This window comes from Orcinus orca, chromosome 4, assembly GCF_937001465.1.
Source record: "Orcinus orca chromosome 4, mOrcOrc1.1, whole genome shotgun sequence".
In the NCBI taxonomy this organism is placed as follows: Eukaryota; Metazoa; Chordata; class Mammalia; order Artiodactyla; family Delphinidae; genus Orcinus; species Orcinus orca.
In genome coordinates, this window is record NC_064562.1 from 138354211 (window position 1) to 138381174 (window position 26964).

The window sequence follows — 26964 nt, forward strand, 5'->3', positions numbered from 1 at the left end:
CCTTTTGTCCTAAAAAAAATTACAAATGTGAAATGTGTTTTGAAATTTGTGTAAAAGCTAGAGTATTATTTGATTTAAATCTATTATTTAAGTTTAATTTAGTGAAGTAAAGGTAATTTTATGAGTTATTCAAATCAGAATTATAGTGATGTGGCCTCACATATATGAAGTAAGTCAACATGAGGAATATTTTGCTTATAGTTTCCTTTTTATCCTGATTTTATCTTAATTGTGCTAACAAAGGCATGTTTTATCTAAAAAGAGATCTGAATAAGGTCAGATCTCTAAAAAATGTTGACATTTTTTACTGTGAACCTAAAATATGTTCCTTCTAATAACTGAAGCTTTATTTCTATAACTAGAATCTACATTTCTGTGTGTGTGTATTGAATGTTTGTGTTCTGTTGATTACAAACAACACTTCAGCAGTGCACTATTCAATACTAGTACTGACATCCCTTTTCTTAATGAGCACTAAATGTGTGCCAGTCACTATTCTATGTGCTGTACACCCTTTATCTCATTTAATCATCAGAACAACCCACTGAATGTGGTACTTTTATTATCTCAAAGTTACTGATGAAGAAACAGGGGCACATGCAAGTTAAATAATTTTCTAAGTTCATATAGATAAAAATGACAAATCCAGGATTTAAACCCACTAACAGCATCCTTGTCTACCTTTAGAAATAAGTTGTAGGCAAGGAACAACCCTTGTTTAATATCTAATTTTAAATAGCCTCTAGATGAAGATAACAAATGTATTAGAAAATAATGGCAATTATATGCATTCTATTTCAGACTATTTTCCCACTTTCAATAAATTAAGATAAATGACATATTTGTTAAAGGGTGAAATGTTAGGAAAAAATCTCAGTTCTAGTCATAGATCTCTACTAACCCTGAAATGAGGGATACCACTTTAACTCTTTGACCTGGAATTCTTTATTCAAAGGAATCAAAGGAGATGATTTCAAAGTGTTTTCCAATTCTAAAATTCTGTTAAATCATCTTCTATGTTATCATTTGATTGTCTGTGAGTCAGTGAATGTAGTCATGGCTTCAACCTTCTCCACATGTTTCTCTTGCATCCTTACTTGTAAAGTGAGACTGAGTGTAATGAAAGAATGATAAACCTAGTCACACAAGCCCCTATTTTTAAAACTATGAAGCATCAGTGTAATTTAACAAGCTTAATAGTATTCCATGACACATAACTAAAACTATTCTTTAGAAAAACTCAGAAAGGAAGATGCTGTCTATAAACAGCCGTCTTTGTTGGCTTCAGTACAAATAAATTATATAAAATAGGCATCACTTCCTTATTCTGTAGATTTACTGATTTCAAAGGCCTCTTACCTACTTTTTAAGAACTTTAGCAAGATATAATTCACTTTTCATAAAGTTCATCCCTTTAAGGGGTAAATTCCCTGGTTTTTAGTACATTCACAGAACTGTCCAGATTGACCCGTATTTTCTCTCTTTGCTTGTTGAAGAGCATCTACCCCCACAAAGTGTTCGGTAGTGGCATTCTACCAGTACTTGCTGAATAAACCACTTCATGGATATAAGGGTATAGCAGAGGGAGCCAGATAATCCTAGCTAAATGCAGATGAAATAGCTTGTAAAAACACAAGGAGTAATTAAGTATTCAGATATAGATTCCCAGAGGCATGCAAATAGATGATTAAAATAACATGTTTATTTGTAATTTTAGCACCTAGAGAAACAGTGTAGGCTTGTGAGCATCAGATAATTTGCCAAGTATGACATTTGTCTCATATATTTGGAATCACTTTATGTGGGACTTAAATTCATAGACACATCTTAGCATCTTCAGAGTAAAATGAATTAACACTCAAGAGTAGTTTTTTGTTTTTTTTTTTAAATAGATTATCACTTGAGAAAGGGCAACATCATAACATTTAATGGCAAAAGTTGAAATTTTTCCATGGGCCCTAGTGATTTAACAGCTCATAAAACCAACAAAAAGAAAGTTTGATCCTTATTTTAGGTTCCTTCTTGTTGATTCTAAGTTGAAAGCATAGCAAGAACGTTTTCACTGGCAGTCTCCTTTATCTTAAAATGTAATGGCACAACATATTTGTCAAAAGCAGCTAAATTATTTCTCATGTGTACACTTGGTTGAGGCAGTTATTACTATAGAAAAGACGAAAAAGAAAATGAGATTTTATTCCCATCTTGTTTCACCCGTAGCTCCAATGAGCATTTGCCTGAGTGTTCCTCTTCATTTCACTGAATGATTATTCTTTATGTTTACTCAGTCCTTGGCCACCCGCTTGGGTGCCCTAATGAGTGGGTTCCCTGGAGTTTGGGCCTGTAACTGTGTATTATGAAAATTCTGTCTGGTGATTCTAATTTGTAAACCTCGTTAGAAACCACTGCATTGAAAGTAAGTAAGCTCTTCTTTATCTCTGCCCTGGGTTCAGTAGTTTTCATTATCTAGTAGATGTCTTTGTAACTTAACTCAAAAGATTTTCCTGACTTTTGATGCCGTCCACAAAAGCATTTTCAGGAACTACTTAATCACTATTTTTAACTGATTCTAAGATTTTATTAAAAAACATTTTAATGTGTGATAATTACTAGTAAGTTTTTCATTTTAATAAGAAATTACTAAGATTTATAGTCACTGGCACTATGTGATGACTATGTTGATAGTCACCATCATTATATGATGACTTTATATTTGTCTGACATTCTGCAAAACTTCATTATTTTTGCATTTGGAAGCTTCATATTATATGTGAAGAAGCTGAGGCTTAGAAAATGTCACAGGTGCCTGGATAATAGCATCAAGATTAAAACCGAGGAATGTAGAGGTAACTTGCTAAATCTCACCCTGCTGATTAACAGAGACCTTATTTTCAGCAAAACAACATATACAATTATTGCTATTAATTTGAATTTTATTGAGTATACATTTAATTTGAAAATTTTTATTGGTTTCTGATTTGTAAATACATTTACAAAGTTTTTACCAGGTTTATACTTTTACATATCTAAGAATGTACTGTTTCCACTCCAGATTATGCTGTTCTTCCTACACTTATGTTTTCTTGCCTTACACTTAATGTTATTTCTGAAAGTAGACCCCAAATAAGCTAATTTTGGTTTTGCTAAGATTTTCTTAAATATAAACCACTAGTAACTCTTAAATATATTATTTTATGGCTATTAACTAATACATACATGAGTGGTTATTTATTCTTTTGTTACATATGTTCTGAGTAATCATGTACATTTTATTTTATTTTATTTTTTTGAGCTGGTTTCCTTTTTTTAAAATTTTTATTGGAGTATAGTTGCTTTACAGTGTTGTGTTAGTTTCTACTGTCCAGCAAAGTGAATCAGCTATATGTATACATATATCCCCTCTTTTTTGGATTTCCTTCCCATTTAGGTCACCACAGAGCACTGAGTAGAGTTCCCTGTGCTATACAGTAGGTTCTCATTAGTTATCTATTTTATACATAGTATCAATAGTGTATATATGTCAATCCCAATCTCCCAATTTATCCCACCTCCCCCCTTGGTATCCATGCATTTATTCTCTATTTCTGCTTTATGAATAAGATTGTCTATACCAATTTTTTCAGATTCCACATATATGCATTAATATACAATATTTGTTTTTCTCTTTCTGACTTACTTCACTCTGTATGACAGTCTCTAGGTCTATCCATGTCTCTACAAATGACCCAATTTTGTCCTTTTTATGCCTAAGTAATATTCCATTGTATATATGTACCACATCTTCTTTATCCATTCCTCTGTTGATGGGCATTTAGGTTGCCATTGTTATAAAAAAAATGAAATACCTAGTAATAAACCTACCTAAGGAGGCAAAAGACCAGTACACAGAAAACTATAAGACACTGATGAAAGAAATCAAAGATGACACAGATGGAGAGATATACTATGTTCTTGGATTGAAAGAATCAATATTGTGAAAATGATTATACTACCAAAAGCAATCTACAGATTCAATGCAATCCCTATCAAATTACCAACAGCCTTTTTCACAGAACTAGAACAAAAAATTTTACAATTTGTATGGAAACACAGAAGACATCGAATAGCAAAAGCAATCTTGAGGAAAAATAAACAAACAAACAGAAAAAAGAGCTGGAGGAATCAGGCTCCCTGACTTCAGACTATACTACAGGGCTACAGTAATCAAGACAGTATGGTACTGGCACAAAAACAGAAATATAGATCCTGCACATTTTAAAAGACAAGTTATTAATCAAATTAAACTTTTAAATTTTAGATTTTTATAGGTAATATTTGCTTTTCCTGAGCACTGAACTTCTAAGAATTAAAATATACTCTAATTATGAATAAACAGATTAAAAAATGTTGGCAAAGGCTTGCAAACCTAGGCAAAATTATAACATTTTAGTTGATTTTAATATTACCTTAGCAAATAGAAATAAGAAGTTAGATGTTTTAAAAATATTCATTAAAAGTAGAGAAAACCTTGTTCATTTATTCACACAACTATTGTCTCTAGTAGGCAATTGAGTATGAATTATAATTTGTGGTTTCCTTTAATGAACAGTTTGCTCAAGCAGAAAACCTGAAAGAATATTACACACAGGGTTGTGACAGCTTATTGAGACCTAGAGCATAAGACATGAGCACTCCTCTCCTCAAACACTGACAATTTTAAAAAATTCATAGATGTGAGAATAGCCATTGCCAGACAAAAAGTATACCTACTCTGTTCCACACTTACAGATATATTTCTGGTTGCATATATTGAATTGGATTTAAAGACCAATGAATTTAGGAATATAATCTTTAAAATCTAAGCTGTTTGCAGCAAAATGTCATTGTGAGAGCCCAAGATAAATGATAACTTTAAGAATGTCATTAGGCCGATGAGGTCAGAAAAGATGGTTTTGATCATTGTTACACATCTACCACTTAAAATAGCACATAGTAGGCCTTAAGTAAATATTTATTGGATAAATTAATGAAAAACAACTACAGAAGTATAGTTGTTGCTTAGAAAGGTAATATATGACACATCAGTCATTTTTAATATAAAAATAAGCTGTAATTTAATATTATTTCTTGAGATGGGTATTGGGTCAGAAACTTTTTTTCCTTATCACAGATGAGTAATAAAACTAATTTGAAAATCACAGAGAATCTCAAATTAGGTCCCTGAATAGACAATTATTAATTGTAAAGTATCTTCTTTTAAGGAGGTAATATTTGTGTTACAGATTCTTGGCTCCAGGAATTTTATACATATCTTCTAATCTTTGGTTTTGCAAATTTATTTTTTCATGTGACTAAAAAAATATTTATCGTTATTCCTGCTCACCAAATATTGCAGTGCAATCCTCTAAATTTAAAAACATTCAAAACACTATGCAATAAAATAAGAGAAAAAATTTCATGCTCGGTGTTCACCATTGTAATATAACTTAGATTACTTTCTCAATTGCTACTATGAAAACTTTAAATGTAGGAAGTAAACTGCACTGAGAAGATTAAGTTTTCCTAAAGGTGGTTTCATTGGCAATGTAGTAACTGGGAATTATGTTCTCTATTGTAGAATGTTTATGAAAATTGCTTGATTTGCAATTTCATTGGTTTTATTGAAAGCTCATGATGTACCAAAAAAAAAAGATGTGCTGTGTGAATAAGAACTGTATCTACACAAGGATAAACAGAAAAAACCTTGATTAAATGAAGTGTGGAAAATGGTTACAGGCTCATTCCAATATCTTTGAGTTTGCAGTTACTTGGAAGCATAAAGTTTGTCATGCCTTAGTTTTGACACAGAATATACTTCTTTTTAAAAAGTGAGAACAAATTTTACTTTATTGCCATGATTAAAAACATGTCAAAGAGAATGAAAAATGTTAACATATTAAATCAACTTTTAAAAAGTGAATTAATAGATTGTAGAGCTCCAAAACAAACACATCGATATTTTCTAGTGAATAAATTTCATGTACTTAATCTTTCTCTTCACTGAATTTTGAATTTAATTCATACTTGTTATATTTTAAAGAAGGAAATTTCCAACTTGAATTTCCTATGCTTTTATGGAGTTTATTCTTAGGGAAATTAGGTGGATGAAGGTGGTTTTCTACTACAAAGACATAAATTGAAAGAGGTAAACTTAGCTGTTGTAAATACTATTACTACATTCAAATAACAATATTAACTTGCAAGGGTCTCTTTTTGTCACAATCAATAGTCTAATTTGAGGGTTTTTTTTAGAAAATATTTTTTTTGGGTTTTTTTTAGAAAATATTTTACAAAGAAAGACTATGCAGTGTAATGGACAAATGTTTTTGGTAAAGGGGAATTTTATGTGAAAATTTGCACAATGATTTTTCATATATATACATAGAATATTAAAAATTGTCAATAAAAACATGTTGACAATGCTTAATCACACTTTAGTATTAATAAAAATGTTAATAAAGACTATTAAAACTGTAATTTATTCTCTTATTAAAAAGTATTCTCTGATTAACTGAAAAAACACTCATAGGCTCTAATATCTAAATACAATCACTAGAGGAAAGGGATAGATTTCCTGTAACATTTATTAACATAAGCAGACTGTGAGAATTCTGTTAGTCTAGACAGGAGAACTGCAGTGTTTCTTTTGTTTTTCTTATTAATTTTGACAGACTTGAAGTGCTTGCAATTCTGCACTACCAGGTTTCCATGAATCCCCTACTCTGATATAGTTTAATTTTTGCATACTTACCATGGATTTAAAAAATGCTTTAAAATGGGTTTTAAAAAGTTACTTAAATATGAGTGCAGAAAAAACTAATTAGTAATGGAAGATTACATGAAACATTTTTCTTTTGTTTTGGTTTTAGTGAAAAGAATATGCCTTTGAAAAATAAAATCAAAGCATCTATTGATGTCATCCTACTCATGGTTATAGAGTCATAAATTGAGAAAGAGTGAGAGTATATTTGGACAAAATAATCAAACCATGTTATTTCATGGAGATGATTACTTGTAGTCAGTAAGTATTTATGATTGGCATATCTTTTTCATCACTCTTGAGTCTAATCTCTTAAAGTATAGAGATGTTTTATTGTATTTTGCTCATTTTTTTCTCTTTTCGAGAGAGTACACTTCTGTAACAGTTCAATGATTTCTTTAAAGTGAAATACTTTTTAAAAAATGTATTAATCTTCTTGTGATACTGTTATCACACTAAAAAATTTGGTACTTTGGCTTTGACAATGAGAAATAGAAGACAACCTTCCACACTGAAATATCTTTTTAAAGAAAATGTATTTTGCTATTTATTTCTTTATTTTTCACATTTAAAAATATTCTTTCCAATTAATTAGTTTTTACTTTGCTAAACATCAGGGAATCATTCTTAGGAAATTAGTTTTTACTTTGATAAACATCAGGAATCATTCTTAGGACTTTTGCTACTCAATGTAATTGTTACAGTTGATGGTTCACCCCAGCTGGTGTCCTCTGCTCTTAATTTTGCATATAAAATACCATTCCCTTCATTTCTATGTATATAACTACAAGATGTTCTACTGCAATAAGCATACTGGCTTTTAAATCATAGAACAAATGTAAATTAAGTGCCTACTGTACGCTAAACCCTATGCCAGAAACTAAATGTTCCATGTTCCACTGAAGCTTAGAAGAGAAACAGTCTTTCTTAATTCATTGAAATAGGCTTTCTAAATATAATTAAGCACAGTGCATTGCAAAAAATTTATGCTTTGACAGTGAATTCAAAGTTTTCAGAAGATATATTTTAGATTAAAGTTATATTCACTCCTGAATATTGATGAGCTAATGCTGTTTCATATGAATAGAAATTGTTACATTTTTGAAGTTAAAAAAACATATATGGGACTTTGTAAACTATAAATGGGACTTTAATTTTACAGTGTGAAATAGTTGTTTAAAATATATAAAGAAGGCTTCCCTGGTGGTGCAGTGGTTGAGAGTCCGCCTGCCGATGTAGGGGACACGGGTTCGTGCCCCAGTCCGGGAAGATCCCACATGCCGCAGAGTGTCTGGGCCCGTGAGCCATGGCCGCTGGGCCTGCGCATCCGGAGCCTGTGCTCCGCAACGGGAGAGGCCACAACAGTGAGAGGCCTGCATACCGAAAAAAAAAACAAAAAACAAAATATATATATATATAAAGAAATATAAGCAGTATAAACTACTAACCAACTAAAATAAGATAGAATAGCTATAAGTCAAAACATGATGTCTTTGGTATTGAGTAATCGAAATTTCTTCAAAGGTGAAAGCTAATGTGCAAAGGTGAAATGGGGCAGAGGGATCATTTTGGCATTGTAGCAATTCCATAAGAAAAATCTAGCCAGGCCTCATGTAGGGCCACTTATTCATAGGAGCTGCATTGTAGTTGTGCCATTATTATTTTCTTGTAGTGTTTCCTATTTTTTTCATAAATTTCACTCTTAAGAAAGACGATTTCATTGACTCAACCCAGTCATAATTTGTTCCTCTTGGGTCAAGTATTCCCACCCTCTTGCTGTAATTTTTGGATTGTGGGAGGGGCAGGGGAGCTTGATCAAAACTTGATCATATCTTGTTTTGCATTGTCCTTCTAAAGGGGCATGGTGTGTTAAGAATGGGAAGTTATACAGGGTAGGAAGATGTTAGTAAGTTCATAGCATTAAAAATTACTCATATTATAAGGTATACTACAGCTATCAGTATACGTTAACATTTTTTTTCTTCTTTTTGCCCCTCATTTTAAACAGAACAGTAATCCATTATTTAAAACATAATAATTAACATAGTCAATAAATGAATCCATTTTTTTTTGCCTTAAGGTATCTGTCAGCTATTGCCACAATAATGTTGCATAATAAAGAGCCACACAATCTCAAAGCCCTACAACAATACACATTTATTCTCATGCATCTTTGTGTAGGCAGTTGGGTTGACCTAGTCTGGGCTCAACTGGAAAGGTCTGCTTCAGGCTACAAGTCTCTCTGTGTCAATGTCTCCTCTATTCAATGTCTGTTGTCCTCCTTCTGGTAGTAGTGAACTAGCAGGGACGTAGTATTCTAGTAACCATGGCAGACGTACAAGAAAGCAAATACATTCCAAATCTGTACTTGGGTCATATTTGTAAATATCCATTGACTGAAACAGTATCATGGATGAGCCCAAAGTCAAGAGGCAGAGAGAGAAACTCCACCTAAAGGTGGGAGGGACTGTGAAGTTGCTTATAGGGATGGGTGAAGAATTGGAATCAATAATTCAATCTACTACAGCTTGTATCTTTAATATAAATCAAACTGCTTTTCTATTTTTCAGCAGTCTTAATAGAAGCCTTTTCTTTTAAAAAAATCCAGGATCTATTAAGTCAAAAAAGAAAAGTGAAGAACAATTTGGTGGAATATTTTTATTTGTTTTTCTTATACTACATTTTCCTTTTGATGTGTGTTTACCACATTCAGATGAACAACTGTTGAAAAGTGTACTCCAGGATGCTTTTGCAGGGTGTTTGTTTTGAAGAATAGTATAAAAATTTCCATAAAGTTTCATATGCAACCACAGATATTTTAACTTGATCCTTTATTCTGCATTTACTTTTAGGCGTCCTTAAGAATCTGTTAAAATGCAGAAATTATGCAGTATTGATTTCAGGAAAAGCTGAAGTGGTTACACATGATTGCCTTTGCCTTAAAAGAAATCCTTATTTGGTTCTAATTTGAACAATATTGAAAGCACAACAAAACTAGCTTTTTATTATGTCACCACACATTTGGTGAGTTATGGAAAGCATTTTATTTCAGGAATGGAGTTAACTGTGTCTTGTCCGCACTTCTAGCCATTCTTGTCATTTCTGGCTACTGTCCAAGCCTGCCTGTGACTCATACATACTTCTTTCCTGGTAAGAAATGTATCGAAATCCCAGGAACATATGCTGCTGACTGCTAGAAGAGTTTTAGTGGTGAGAGATTAATGCAATTGCTTTTATTTGAGAAATATAATTGGTCACAGTTACATACATGTAGCTTATATGTAAAATATGTTCTATTTTAAAACTCATGACAGTCATTTTTACTTTGCTTTTAAAAATGATGCTGAAAGGAATCTAAAATGTATATGCTTCATTCTTTCCTCTTATTCCAGAATAGTTAGAAGGGAAAAAGTACAAACTTATGTGAAATAAATGCACAGATATCTAAATATACACAAAACTTGATTTAAATTTCAGGTATAAAGTTTGAAATGACAAAGTATTTGTTAGCCTAAAATTCCAAAAAGAGGAGTATTCTAATTCCCAAATTAAATGTTGCTTCATCAGATATTATCATTATATCATGTTTCTCTTATTAAAGTGTTTTCTCTTTAAAAACATAGTAAAATATGGGCTTCCCTGGTGGCGCAGTGGTTGAGAGTCCGCCTGCCGATGCAGGGGACACGGGTTCGTGCCCCGTCTGGAAAGATCCCACATGCCACGGAGTGGCTAGAACCGTGAGCCATGGCTGCTGAGCCTGCACATCTGGAGCCTGTGCTCCGCAACGGGAGAGGCCACAACAGTGAGAGGCCCGCGTACCGCAAAAACAAAACAAAACAAAACAAAACAAATAGTAAAATAATGTTTAGTATATAAGGTAATATTTTAGTGCTAAATTTCTGTGAAATACATGATTTTTCTACTTTTTCTTGTCATTCTGAAGAAACACTGTACCTAAATGCAAAGATTTCCTTTCTGATGATCCCTGAAGCTTCAGTAAAGTTGGGGCCTGCAACAGACCTGTGTTCTCAAGAATTTCTAGTTCATGTATACGTGCAGTAGTGGTGCTATTAATTTTCTCTAATAGGTCACATCTAACCCCTACTGGTCTTCCATTGTATGGGATCATAGGTCATTTCTCCATAGTTTGATTTTCCCCATTTTCTTCAAGATTTCAGTTTCAAAAGTTCAGAAATACCATCAAGATGAGACAGTACACTATGATTACAGCTACCACAGACTCTTGTGAATAAAGTTGGTTATACATCATAAATAAATAAATACCTCAAAGCATTGTTCACAGAGTATGATTGGACCTTACACACCTATGCAGTCCAAACAAGACATTCCTGACATTTAGGGACTTTTAGATGTAAACTGTTCTCTGCTAGGGCTCTCTCATAACTAAAGTATGAGTCACTTGCAAACCATAATAGATTTTGGCTCTGCAACATGATGAAGTGTTCTGGATGTAGTGAAACACTTCACCCAGACTTATGGCAGCAGAATTCCCAGTGGTCACCCAAAATAGGGAAAGAAATGAAGAACAAAATTAAAGGAAATATGCAAACCCTGGCACCATCCCTTCATGGCAATACAGCTCTTTATTCTTGTTGTTAAGAGATGGAAGTACTTGGAGTTTAAACCCATAAATGATAGTACAAGTAGGTGTTGAATTTTCTTGTTCCTAATGACTGAACTTAACCTCATACTTGAAATTTTAAAAAGGGGTAAGATATATGCCCTACCAAATGAAATTATTTGGTTAGTTCTTCTACCAAAAGGCTAATATAGAATGTCAAACTTTCTGCAGAAATGTAATTAGACCTTCTGCTATGTATTCTCAATATATATAGGCTTTGACACAAATTTACTAAATAAAGCCTTGTTATTGGAAGCCAACATAACATGCAAAATGTGTCAATCCCACTGAATTGGGTGAATCACATAGTATTTGGCTTCATTTGAAGAGAGGGAATGGGAAGTTATCACCAAACATTTAAAATATAAATTTGATTATTTACTTGAGCCATGGTTTCGATATTTCTATCTTGATGTCTTTGTTTAATGAATGTTGCTCTCGATTCCCAAGTTTAATGTCAAGTCATAGAATGTTTCTTTGCACACACCACCCTGATGTCCCCCAGCACAAAGCCACTCACTGCATTGCAGGCAGACTCATACTTCACACACAGCCTCATCTCAGACAGGAAAGGTGGAGTTTTCCTTTTCAGAGTCAAAGGAAGTGACAGCTCAGGCTTGATAGTTGTACTGATCCTGGTGTGGATTTCAGTTTGGTTACTTTGCTTTCAACTTCAACTTCTCACTTGAACCTCCATACAGAAAATTAAATGCTAGATTTCAGCATTTTGTTTCACGCTGATGAAATAAAAATTGTTTTGAGTGTAAGATTAGACTTTATCCTCACTGAATTTCAGTAGCACCTACACAGTATAAACTAGGGCATCGTTTAGCAAAGTGTTATTGGAGTGACATCATAATGACCTATTAAGGGTAATACACATTTGAATGACCTCAGTTATTTTTTCAGGTTTATTCATGACTTTTGTGGCGTTTAGTGTAGTTGTTTCTGAAGCAGTGATGGGCATTTCATAGGATCTTATATTCCAATCTCCCAACTGGGAGATTTCCTGAGTTGTTATTGTATATGTTTATATACAAGATGTTTTGCCTGAAGCTCTTTTAAATCATTCTTCTGAGTATAAGGTTATTGAATTATCATCAAGTATAATGTCATATCATAAAAATTATGCATGATGGCATCATGGACACACAAGAACTAGGAAATCAATGGAATTGGATTGGTTCTAAATATTATTGTCATATAGGGCAAATTTGATGAATACATTCCTTATATACCAATAACATATCTAATTTATTAAATTTGCTGAACATGTGACTCTAATAAAAATGTAAAAATAACCTGGGTTTGCTTTTAAAACAAATATCTCTGGAGAGAAAGTTACATGCTAGAGATGGATAAGTGAGAATGCAAAAATGAACAAGACAATTTTTGCCCTCAAAATTCTAGAAGTTACAAATTTGAGCAGTATAAATGATCTGTTAACCTTTACAACGACCAATTTCTATAATATATAAATGTGTTAAAGAAATCAGAGCAAAAAATACTTCCCTTGAAATAAATATTTTTGGCAGAATTATTAATTAAAAAGGAGTGTTTAAATACAATCTGGTGGCATTATCACAATATCTTTGGAGGTAACACATGTGAACCCTAAGCATTATTTTTGGTGCAATGCTTTGTCACAATTTATGTGGTAATAGTAGTATTTGAGAAACTTGGAGTGTCAGTTTCACAAAAATAAAAAGGCAGTAATGTAAATAATTATGTTTGGCACTAAAAAAAGCAACTAATCAAGCACTATTTGCTGTGATATGTCTTCTTTTACTCTTTTATAGTTTATGTACTTTATGTCTGTCCCACCAACCATTTAGACTTTAGTCATTTCTGAAAATGAATATTACTGCATCTTTTGAGAAAAAGAAATAGCTTCTTTGTAGACATTTTAAAAGCAGTAACTTTTACTGATATCTACAGAGAATTTAGCTATAGTTTCTTTACTTGTAATGTATATCCACCACCTTTTTGCTGAATGTTTAATAGTCTTCCAGTGACATCAGTAAGGCAAACCTTCACAGATTATTTTCCCTTAATGTAAATATATATAAAGGAATTTAAAAATGAGCAAGAAGGTGGATAAAGTAGTATTTGTAGGGTAGATAATCAAACATTAATTTCTACAAATATTATTTTCCTGTACACATCAAATGCATATTTTGTTTGAATGGTCTCTGTCTTCGTGCAAAGATTAGAGACAGTGGTCTAAGGCATATTATGCTGCTTGCTCCCTAGCCTGGTTCTTTCCACAGATCTCTGCAAAAATCAGTGGACTAGAGTTAAGAGGCTGACAATAGTTTTTCTTAGATAAATCACTTGACATTTCAATGCTTTGCTTTTGATTAGGAGATGAACTTGATGATATCTAAATTCCTTCTAAGAATTTTAATATTTCTTCTTGCAAATAAATGGATTCCTAAACCTTTGTTGTATTATAAATTTTACAGTCTTTCAAAAGAAAAAAAAAAGATTGTTTTCCAGAACATGTTATGTAGGTTGCAGGAAGACTGTGAATTAAAAATATGTTTTGGGGCATTTTTCATCCTGATTCACTAAGAACCACTTTATTTAGTTTGCAGAGAGATTGTGTATTTAAGAATATGTTTTTAATTGTGGTTGAGATAGTGATCACAATGCAATTATCAGTTTATTAACTGGAGAATGAGCTCATAATGGACCTTGATATTTTAGTCAATTCCTTAGCCTTGAATATAGTGTATTACTTCTGTAATATCAACTTAATTTAGTGAAATACCATATTTTATATTTACACATATGTAATGATTTGATCATTGCTATTGCTAACTAATAATAATAGCAATTGCTCATTTATTATGTATCTGTATTCTGATTTATTGACTTAAGAAATTAAAAGTAAATCCCCAAGATATAACATCATTCCTGATGCAGTGCAGAATAAAATGATAAATTGCATATAATAGGAAAAAATTTTTAAAGAGAAAAGCATTGTATTCATTTCATGGTAACTATTGGCACAGTAAGAGTTTTAGTTTTTAAATATCCATTTGGCTATTCAGCAAGTAGAATATCAAGGATTCTATTCCTTCAGCATAAATAAGTTTGGTGACAATATTTAAAGCCATATTTTTAATTAACTTTTACCTTTACAAAACTACCAAAAGGCAAACCAATTTTTAATGAATTGATCATTAGCCTTAGCGCCTTAATCTCGGTCATATTTTTGTCTTTTAATATCATCATTTACCAAGGTTTCACTGTCTAGGGATCAGGTGTCTCAGCTTAGAAAGTCATTCTGAAGGTACCTAAATGGTAATGGAGTGATGGCCGTAGACAATACCTATGGTTCAGCCGTTAGCTGTAGCTGATGTTTTTGCTATGAATAAGTCAACCACAAAGCTACCAACTGCCTTTGTAATTGTAGCAGATGAAACCACATATGTTCCTTAAGGGTCAAATATCTAAGCACAAAGGTCAACATTTGATAGGCAGGCATAAAATATGCAAGTACCTTATCTTAATGGTGTAATGTTTCTTTCATCTTTGAGGGTCAATTTTCACCAACTTACAGAATTGATACCTTAAAATGTCCCCAGACTTAAGTGATGGAAGCTACTGGCAGTTTGTATTTGTTTTGTTTTCATTTAAAATACAGCCACTTGTGAAGGGAAGCTTCTGAGTTCAAAATGTGATATTTTTCAGACTTCCCTGGCGGTCCAGTGGTTAAGACTCTGTGCTTCCAATGCAGAGGTCATGGGTTTGATCCCTGGTCGGGGAACTAAGACCCCACATGTTCACAGCTTGGCCTAAAAAATAAAAAAAAATATTTTTAAATATGATAGTTTTTACAAAATAATATTTAAATGCAATTATTTTGCTTATTTCAGATCCAAACATATATAAAAACAGATGTAAAACACTAAAGGGGCAATGCTGACACTAAAAGCTTAGCTATCCTGTAGTTGTTTTTTTTTTTTTTTTTTTTTTTTTTGCGGTACGCGGGCCTCTCACTGCCGCGGCCTCCCCCGCCGCGGAGCAGCAGGCTCCAGACGCGCAGCCCCAGCGGCCATGGCTAACGGGCCCAGCCGCTCCGCGGCACGTGGGATCCTCCCGGACCGGGGCACGAACCCGTGTCCCCTGCATCGGCAGGCGGATTCTCAACCACTGCGCCACCAGGGAAGCCCTATGCTGTAGTTTTTGGTGTGTCTTTTAAAAGAATGGAATGTATTTACCAACATATACTTTTTTTAGTTTAGGAATTATATCTTAGACAGTTTTTAAATCTCAGAATTTTAAAATAAACCACTAATAGCCATTATCTGTATTATTTAAAGTTATCTAATTTGTACAGAAAGAAAGGACTCTTTAAAAATTATAATGTCTTAATTCTTATTTCCAGATATCTTCTCTAAACTTTTAATGTTTGACTCCTGTGTTTTATATGATAATATTTCAAAACAAATCATACCAAATCTTAGTCCAAAGAGGGGGTAGTAATGGAAAAAGACTCTCAGGTTGGTGGCAGATCCAAGAGAGTGAGCCAAGTGCATGTTAGGATCAGGACTCATCAAGAGAGATGATAACTGCCAAGGACAAGACGCAGGGCAGTTCAAACAATTATCCATGGTGTGGGGAACTAACTTCTTGGAATCAAGATGTCAACAATATGTTTTCCTGGAGGTAGTTGTAAATGTTTCTATTTGTACATATTTCCATGATCAAACTTCATTTCTTCCCTGCAAGGGACGGTGGCCTGTCTTATTTTCATCTTTTTTTTTTTGTTTTTTTTTTTGTTTTTTTTTGCGGTACGCGGGCCTCTCACTGTTGTGGCCTCCCCCGTTGCGGAGCACAGGCTCCGGACGCGCAGGCTCAGCGGCCATGGCTCACGGGCCCAGCCGCTCCGCAGCATGTGGGATCTTTCCGGACAGGGCATGAACCCGTGTCCCCTGCATCGGCAGGCGGACTTTCAACCACTGCGCCACCAGGGAAGCCCTCATCTGTATTTTTAATGACTAACATATACCCTTTATGTGATAGATCCTAAAATATTACATGGATAAATATTGGAATCAATGACCACCTCATAGGTAAACAGGGTCCATGATCTTGGAATTCTTGGTAGTAGAAACATGGCACACCGAGTCAGAAGTGAAGGGATTGCAGGATGACACCTACTTACGCCAGTAAGTTCAAATCTCCTCTCCTAGGTAATTCGTACTCCAGGCAATTGAGGGAATCTAGAGGAGTCATGCTGAAAGCTTTTCAGGAATACTTGAGGAAGTGTGAAGTGGAGAAGAGAGACTGGACAGTTAGAGAAAATATCCAGATTTTTCTTTAGAAAGGAATACAAAGTTTCAACTTTTTGATTGGCAAGCTGACACTGATTTGGAAAAAGCATAGTCTGGCTTATTAAATGGATGACCTGTTGTATCCTCAACCAAAAATATAACCTTTGCATATATCAGATCCAATGATGAGATGTTCTAGATCTGTGCCTATAACTGGCTGATTCTAGATACATTCAGAAATGTTTAGTTTTGAACTCATTAATATTTAACTAAATTTATTCTTGCTAATAAAAAAGGAAATACTTTTCTGTACCTGAAGTGATGGAGTTGGCCAAAATTTCATAGAGAATACATGATCACAGACTTTTAGAGCTGTATCTAGGAATCACCTAGTTCTTTTTTTTTTTTAATTCTGACAAAGATTTATAGGCTGACTCAAGATTATATGGCTAGTTAGTTCATATGTAAGTGTTCCAAATTCCAGACAGGAATAATATGCACATTTGTAAAAATATATTTATATAGCTGTGACATACTTTTCAGATATGATTCATTTATTGAACACACACACACAAACAAGGGAGTTATGTGTGGAGAGAGAGAAAGACAGGTTTGCATTGTAGTGAAGAAAACACTGACTTACTAGATCTTAACCTATGTACCTTTGATTAACTCATTTCTCTAATGGAAGATAATAGTACCTGCCTCATAGGGCTCTTTTGAGGATTTTATATGTATATATGTGTGTGTGTGGATGCATGTATATATGTGTGTACACATATATATAACTTAAAACAGTGTTTGCTATGTGCATGTTAGTTATAACTATTAAAATATAGAAGGGTCTTGTTCAGTTCATGCACTCATAATGAAGAATCTTTCTATTATACCCAACATGCTTCTAGTGTGTGGCACAGGTCCTGATGTATCTTTGATGTCATGTTTAATTGGTGCCAGTCTGGATTCTCTTTACCCTCAATTTAGTGTTCTTCCTTCCCCCCACAGATATGAACATATACTTACATAAACACACACTCATATATGCATGTCACATATGCAGTCTCTCTCTGGTTCTGAGGAACACCTAGTTCTGTCCTGGTAGTGTGAAAACCAAGATCTACTTTTTGTTGAACGCTTCCCTCTGTGCTAGTCATTTTGCCAGCATCATCAAGGTTTAGTCTTCATAAAATGCTGCAAGATAAATATTATCCTAATTTTAAGATAAGGAGACTGAGGCTCAGAGAAATTAAGTGCTCGAGTTTCCCCAGTTAATAAGTTGCAGAGACAGAATCTGAACTCCAGTCTTTCTAATTCGAAAACTCATGTTGTTTACAACCTTGCAAGGAAGTTGGAAATGCTCCTTATGGACTGCAGTTTTAGCCATTGTGGATCTTTTCTAAAGGAAGTGGTGTAGAGAATGATGTCAGCCAAAAAAGAAGTGGCAGATTTCTAACTACTGAGGCTGTCTTAACCACTTCCTAGACTAATTTGAGCCACTAGCTATGATCAAAACTGTCCTGTTAAATGGTGGAACTATAATAATTATTTAGTACTGAATTTTGTACATTGTTTTCTGGGTTTTTCTTTTTTATCAATTGCTCATCCGTTTACTTGCCTAGCTTTCCTATATGTCCCACTCATTCCTTGCCAGAGAATAATGACAATCCTACCTATTACTTCTCCCTCCACCCAAGCCCGCCCTCCTCTCTTCCTGGAAAAGAAGAAACCAGAATTCTTTTGCTCTCTCCTAATATTCATACTCATCACTCTTGGATCTGATGGAGTTTTTACAGTGTAACTATAAAAGATGACATTTCATCCTAGGAGAAAAATGTCCTGGTTATATCTGAGCTAAATGGATGGATGGATTTTTCTCCATGACTTGATTTTGTGACCCAACTGGGGAAGCTTTCAGTTTTATTAGCAGCTGTCTCCCCTTTTCTTATCAGATATTCAGCTTTTAGCACCTAGCTCGAAAGAGAAAACACATGGTTTGAAGTTATTATTTAAACTTCACAAATTGTTATTTCTAAACAATTTTTCTTAGGTAGGAAAACAAATAGCTCTGACAAGGATCTTTCAAACAAAGCTGTTAATATTTGCAATTTATATGAATGCTACATCTGAATGGAATGATTGTTTAGCTTTAGTCACATTAAGATGTGTTGAAAGGAGTGGAAATAGAAAGAAAAGATGTGTGTAGTTTTCTTCCCCTAAAGATTGAGAGTTGACTTTAAAGGGAAAAATGCTGAGTGTTTCTTAAAACAAAATGTGAACTTCTTTATTTCCTTTGGACATTAGTTGCCAATATGTAAACATTTCAGGAAGAAATTTTATACAACCTCATCTGTGTGTCAGGCAACATGTAATGGTTGAAAGACAGTCCTAAGTCTCAACAATTCTTCACTGGTGCACAAATCTGGGGATTAAAATGACAGTTGATCGTGGACCTATTCTATTATAAACTCCAAGTTGATCATTTAAAGTCAGTTACGATCAACAAATGATCAAATGATCTTTATTTGGCTTTTATATTTTTCTATAAATATTTCACAACTTTCTCTAGGGTATTTTCTGTTTTTGATGTCATATATGAAGGTTCTGATTCTTTTTGGAAGGACTATTTGAATAGACTCTTGGTATACAATTTAATTGGTATCTTGCAGACATATGCAATATTCATACATTGTTTCTTTCTCTCCTTGTAGGTAGAAATAACACTTCAGGATATCAATGACAATCCGCCAGTGTTCCCAACCGACATGCTGGATCTCACAGTGGAGGAGAACACTGGAGATGGCTCTAAGATTATGCAACTAACAGCCATGGATGCTGACGAGGTAGTTCAGACACCCTCTCTGAATTTTTGAAACCTAGTATTCCAGTGATCTATCAAATTTCTATTGTATATTGACAACATTTATTTCCTAATAACTAAGGTAAAGCGTTGTGTGCTCTTTTCCAAAGAAATTAAGTAATTCTTGAAATATGATATAGGAATGCTAAAATAAAGACTGTCTAGTCATGATTTTCCTTTGATCAGCAATTAACAACTCAGTTCATTGCTGGCTACATTTTGAATTTCTTAGCCAAATTATTTTAATTTCTCAAATAGTAAAAAATTCCTACAGAAATATCTTATTTTTTAATGCTAGTATCACTCCCATTTGCTATCTTATAACATATACAGCTAAGAATTTATTTTTTATTTGTAATTGAAAAAAGCAAATTATTTAAAATTAAAAAAAAATTAAGGCTACCTTGCAACTTTTCATTTAATTTGCATATATACATATACACAAATATATATAATTTAATTATAGCCTTATATATTTTAAGGAAATTATCTAGGTAGCTAATGAGTTTTCAATTCCATTAATAAACAGAAATTTCTTTCCTAGTGGTAAATTGAAATTTGGGGGCACAATCTAGATTTCTACCTTCTGATTTATATTTTAAGTTTAGCTAATGCTCCAAATGGCATGGCAGCTTATATAATTTGTAATTTACATTTTTCCCATTAAAAAAATAGTATCACTTGTTTTCTCCTTCTTGCTAGGTAAAGGGTTTAATTAATGTTCTAGAGTTTTGGAAAGAGGAATAAAGTTCCCCTACACTAGTATCCCCTTTCTCTTTAAGCTAAGCCCCAAACAGGTCAGATAATTTAATTTCCTTACCCTCAATTAAAATCCAGAAGTATCTGAAAACTTGATTTTTGGCTTATTTCTTTGACTTTAAAAAGGTAAATAGCGGGTTTGAGCCCCGGTCCGGGAAGATCCCACATGCTGAAGAGCGGCTGGGCCTGTGAGCCATGGCTGCTGAGCCTGCACGTCTGGAGCCTGTGCTCCACAACGGGAGAGGCCACAACAGTGAGAGGCCCGCATACTGCAAAAACAAACAAAAGAAAACGAATATATAAATATATGTATAATTGAATCACTTTGCTGTGCAGCAGAAATTAACACAGCATTGTAAATCAACTATACTTCAGTAAAATAAAATTTAAAAAAAAAAAAAAAAGGGCTTCCCTGGTGGTGCAGTGGTTGAGAGTCCGCCTGCCGATGCAGGGGACACGGGTTTGTGCCCCGGTCCGGGAAGATCCCACATGCCGTGGAGCGGCTGGGCCCGTGAGCCATGGCTGCTGAGCCTGTGTGTCCGGAGCCTGTGCTCCGGGAGAGGCCACAACAGTGAGAGGCCCGTGTACCGCAAAACAAAAAACAAAAAACAACAACAAAAAAAAGGTAAATAATTCAATAGCAGACTAATATTTAACAGCCAGTACAGAAATATAATGACTTAGTCATTTATACATTTTGCCAAATTTCTTTTTCCTAAGGAAAAGGAAACAAAATAAAGCAAGGGCATTTAGGTAATTATAGTTTTCTACTGAAAAAGATTTGGTGTTTCAAGTTTAGTACCTTCTACTCAATTTTATATAGAGAAAAGTTTATTCCCAACTCCAGCTACCATTAAGAGTTGTGTGCAGAATATTTCTATTATTATTGATAGATATGAAATATCATCAACTATAATTAAGTAAATACTGCATTTCCTTAAAGCTCATCATTGATAATATATATTTGGATAGCTCAATTCATAAAACTTCATTATCTCTTATTTAGCAAAATAACTAAAAATCAACAACAGAAAAGAAGCTCATGCAATTGCTATAAGCCTACGCAATCGATACATCAAATAATTGTAACAACTGCTCTGTTAGCTATAATCTCTGTAGAAACAGAACAAATAAACCTCATTTATTTCAAGTGATTTATCCAAGGCAGGAAGCAATAATATGTTAATTATAATATATATATATTCCGATGGGATACACTAGTCTCTTAAGAACTGATTGTTTGAAAGAGATGCCAACATTCAACCCTTTTAATACTATTATGTTGATACTGTTATAATTTTATTTTCCCCTCTACTTTTTCTTTTCACGATATGACAGAGAAGGGTTAATACAAATGCAGTGCTACCTGTGTGTTTATTTTTCTCTCTTTAACTTTTCTGTGTGTGTGTATGCCCACACACACTTGCATTGTCTTCAAGTTCATCTTTTGAGATGTGTTTATATTTATGATGAAATTTGAAGAAGGCTGGGAAAGTCCTTATGTCTCTAGGTATTTACGTCAACACGGTTTTAGTGTACTTGTTTTATTTCTATTGAGTTTTGTTTTTTAAGTTAAAAAAATGTAAGTAACCATGCTCGTGTTATCCTGAGATGTTCCAGTTTTTCTTTTTTTTTTAAATTACTAAATGTAAGGTGATGATAGCTAGGATATGCAAGAAGTGCATTTGAGGTGAGAAAGGGTGGGGAGTTAAAGGGGCAGAAACGGGTAAAGTTATAAAGCAGGAATAACTAGGGAAAAGAAAGAATTGTTTGCCATTCAGGGAGCGGTTGGGATGTTGACAATTTGTGCAGGATGTGACTGCACTTGAAGGCATAAAAATCAACACTGAGTATTTTGTAATAGGACCTGTATGCGGGGGCAAGGAGAGGTGGGGTGGAAAGAGGAAAAGGCAGCAGAGGATGGAACGGAGGAAATAGTTTCACCTGCAACTTTAAAGAAAAGAAGGGGAGGAGACCTTCAAGATGGTGGAGGAGTAAGATGTGGAGATCACCTTCCTCCCCACAAAAACATCAGAAATACATCTACGTGTGGAACAACTCCTACAGAACACCTACTGAACGCTGGCAGAAGACCTCAGACTTCCCAAAAGGCAAGAAACTTCCTACGTACCTGGAGAGGGCAAAAGAAAAAAGAATAAACAGAGACAAAAGAATAGGGATGGGACGTGCACCAGTGGGAGGGAGCTGTGAAGGAGGAAAGGTTTCCAGACACTAGGAGCACCTTTGTGGGCGGAGACTGCGGGTGGCGGAGGGGGGAAGCTTCGGAGCCGCAGAGGAGAGCGCAGCCACAGGGGTGCGGAGGGTAAAGAGGAGAGATTCCCGCACAGAGGATCGTTGCCGACCAGCACTCACCAGCCCGAGAGGCTTGTCTGCTCGCGCGAGGGCGGGCGGGCCTGAGAGCTGAGGCTCCGGCTTCGGTCGGAGCGCCTGGAGAGGACTGGCGGCGTGAACACAGCCTGAAGGGGGCTAGTGCTGCACAGCTGGCCAGGACGGAGTCCGGGGAAAAGTCTGCAGCTGCCGAAGAGGCAAGAGACCATTGTAAACAAGCTCCAGAGAAGAGCTCGAGCTGCGGCTACCAGCGCGGACCCCAGAGGCAGGCATGAAACACTATGGCTGCTGCTGCCGCCACCAAGAAGCCTGTGTGCGAGCACAGGTCACATTCCACACCTCCCCTCCCGGGAGCCTGTGTAGCCTGCTACTGCCAGGGTCCCGTGATCCAGGGACAACTTCCCTGGGAGAACGCACGGCACACCTCAGGCTGGTGCAACGTTATGCTGGCGTCTGCTGCCGCAGGCTCGCCCCACACTCCGTGCCCCTTCCTCCCCCAGGCCTGAGTGAGCCAGAGCCCCCCAATCAGCGGCTCCTTTAACCTGGTCCTGTCTGGGCGGGAAGAGATGCCTTCAGGCGACCTACACGCAGAGGCGGGGCCAAATCCAAAGCTGAACCCTGGGACCTGTGCGAACAAAGAAGAGAAAGGGAAATCCCTCTCAGCAGCTCAGGAGCAGCGGAGTAAATCTCCACAGTCAACTTGATGTACCCTGCATCTGTGGAATACCTGAATAGACAACGAATCATCCCAAATTGAGGAGGTGGACTTTGGGAGCAACGATATATATATATTTTTCCCTTTTCTCTTTTTGTGTGTATGTGTATGCTTCTTTGTGTAATTTTGACTGTATAGCTTTGCTTTTACCATTTGTCCTAGGGTTCTGTCTATTTCTTTGTTGTTGTCGTTGCTTTTTGTTTGTTTTAGTATAGTTTTTAGCGCTTGTTATCATTGGTGGATTTGTTTTTTGGTTTGGTTGCTCTCCTTTTTCTTTCTTTGTTTTTTTAAATTATTTTTATTTTTAATAATTATTTTTTATTTTAATAACTTTATTTTATTTTTTCTTTCTTTCTTTCTTTTTTTCTCCCTTTTCTTCTGAGCCATGTGACTAACAGGGTCTTGCTGCTCTGGCTGGGTGTCAGGACCGTGTCTCTGAGGTGGGAGAGCCGAGTTCAGGACATTGGTCCACCAGAGACCTCCCGGCTCCATGTAATATCAAATGGTGAAAGCTCTCCCAGAGATTATAAGAAAATTATGACACTGATGAAAGAAATGAAAGATGATACAAACAGGTGGAGAGATATACCGTGTTCTTGGAAGAATCAACATTGTGAAAATGACTATACTACCCAAAGCAATCTACAGATTCAATGCAATCCCTATCAAACTACCACTGGTATTTTTAACAGAACTAGAACAAAATATTTCACAATTTGCATGGAAACACAAAAGACCCCAAATAGCCAAAGCAATCTTGAGAAAGGAAAACTGAGGAATCCAGCTCCCTGACTTCAGACTATATGACAAAGCTACAGTATTCAAGACAGTAAGGTACTGGCACAAAAACAGAAATATAGATCAATGGAACAGGATAGAAAGCCCAGAGATAAACCCACGCACATATGGTCACCTTATCTTTGATAAAGGAGGCAAGAATATACAATGGAGAAGAGACAGCCTCTTCAATAAATGGTGCTGGGAAAACTAGACAGCTGCATGGAAAAGAATGAAATTAGAACACTTCCTAACACCATATACAAAAATAAACTCAAAATGGATTAAAGACCTAAATATAATGCCAGACACTATCAAACTCTTAGAGGAAAACATAGGCAGAACACTCTATGACATAAGTCACAACAAGATCCTTTTTGACCCACCTCCTAGAGAAATGGAAATAAATACAAAAATAAACAAATAGGAACTAATAAAACTTAAAAGCTTTTGCACAGCAAAGGAAACATAAACAAAACGAAAAGACAACCTCAGAATGGGAGAAAATATTTGCAAATGAAGCAACTGACAAAGGATTAATTTCCAAAATGTACAAGGACCTCATGCAGCTCAATATCAAAAGAACAACCCAGTCCAAAAATGGGCAGAAGACCTAAATAGACATTTCTCCATAGAAGATATACAGATTGCCAACAAACACATGAAAGGATGCTCAACATCACTAATCATTAGAGAAATGCAAATCAAAACCACAATGAGGTATCACCTCACACCAGTCAGAATGGCCATCATCAAAAAATCTACAAACAATAAATGCTGGAGAGGGTATGGGGGAAAGGGAGCCCTCTTGTATTGTTGGCGGGAATGTAAATTGATACAGCCACTATGGAGAAGTGTATGGAGGTTCCTTAAAAAACTAAAAATAGAACTACCATACAACCCAGCAATGCCACTATTGAGCATATTCCCTGAGAAAACCATAGTTCAAAAAGAGTCATATACCACAATGTTCATTGCAGTGTGATTTACAATAGCCAGGACATGGAAGCAACCTAAGTGTCCATCGACAGATGAATGGATAAAGAAGATGTGGCACATATATACAATGGAATATTACTCAGCCATAAAAGGAAACGAAATTGAGTTATTTGTAGTTAGGTGGATGGACCTAGAGACTGTCATACAGAGTGAAGTAAGTCAGAAAGAAAAAAACATATACTGTATGCTAACGTATATATAGAATCTGAAAAAAAAAATGGTTCTGAAGAACCTAGGGGCAGGACAGGAATAAATATGCAGATGTAGAGAATGGACTTGAGGACATGGGGAGGGGGAAGGGTAAGCTGGGAGGAAGTGAGAGAGTGGCATGGACTTATATATACTACCAAATGTAAAATAGCTAGTGGGAAGCAGCTGCATAGAATAGGGAGATCAGCTCGGTGCTTTGTGACCACCTAGAGGGGTGGTATAGGGAGGGTGGCAAGGAGATGCAAGAGGGAGAGAGATATGGGGATATATGTATATGTAGAGCTGATCCACTATTTTATAAAGCAGAAACTAACACACCATTGTAAAGCAATTATACTCCTATAAAGATGTTTAAAAAGAAAAAAGGAAGACATTTTTGGAAAACTGCTTTTGGACTCTTATGTTTAAAATTTTAAGCCCCTGAGGTTGTTTTCCTTCTTGGATATGTTTTCTCTTAAATTTTTTAGTAGCATTTTAATGACTACTGACTATTTCCAATCCTGGCTTTAGAAACCAATTTCTTTGGCTCTATGCCATGTGTAAGGGATACCTAGGCTTCCTATGGCATTCAGAATTATTGGCTGTTTCCTTTTCTGAGTGGTTTATAATAAATTAATATTAATGCTTTTAGGTAAACCTTCTATCTTCTTCTCTATTGTCAGCTCCTTACCTCTTAGTTAAATTTGAAAATATGTATATATATATGTATGTTTGAAATGTTTTCTCTCTTACCAAATCATGGCTCTGTTTTCTTTCTTCATCTAGTTTTGAGTAGGAGTCAATATTGAAAGCAAGGAGTTGCTTTTACTTTGTGGCCAGCATTAAATTGTCACACAACTATCCAGTAGATTGATTTTGCAAGATTAATAGAATTCTTTAAAATGCTAAGATTATGTAGGTAATCAGCAAATTATGTCCATATATTCTTTAGTTTATACACTTGTCCTTAATTACTAAATTGAACATAAAAATATTAGTATGTTAGAGAAACTAGTAGGTCACTGAAGAGTAATGCCTGGGTAAAGGAATTAGTTTTAGAAAGCAACATATACATGTTGAATGTAATTTAAATATCTTTTGAAACATGTGTTGGATCAAGATACACATCTCTCAGAAGATGTGACTTTGTCAGTCTCTTGTTTCCTTCGATAAACAGAATTATTATGCTTGTAATTGGCCAGGATACTCAAGCTTTGTTCCATGGTACCATATGTGTTTTTGAAAATACTACTTAAGTTCATAAAATGCATTTGCAATTTATAGCTATTTACTTTTAGAATTCCTTCCACTTACTTTTGTCTCTGTGGTTCCTCAGGAGAGTGGAGTATTTTTAAACAGCATTATTTCCACTGGGCTACAGCTGAAATACGATATTTGTTTCTTGTAGCATTGCTGATACTGCATATTTGGAATATTAAATAAATAGACTTTTCAAAAGACCTAATTAAATCATTACTCTTGGCTACACATTTTCAGACATTCACTAGAACTACTAATGTACCACATCAGCTGATTTTGAAAGTGAAAAAGATGGTTTATCGACATAGTCTGTTGCCTTTGCTTCTGTTCAGAAGAATTATCATAAGTTTAGGAGTA

General features: G+C 35.0%; 1 protein-coding gene across 1 annotated transcript in view; it reads left to right on the plus strand.

The window, feature by feature from the left end:
• Window positions 1–26964, plus strand: part of FAT4 (FAT atypical cadherin 4) — a 173075-nt gene that overhangs the window by 54718 nt on the left and 91393 nt on the right. The window contains exon 2 of the mRNA XM_012531341.3: window positions 19411–19542. Coding sequence (XP_012386795.1) covers window positions 19411–19542 — 132 coding nt within the window. The remainder of the gene's footprint in view (window positions 1–19410; window positions 19543–26964) is intronic.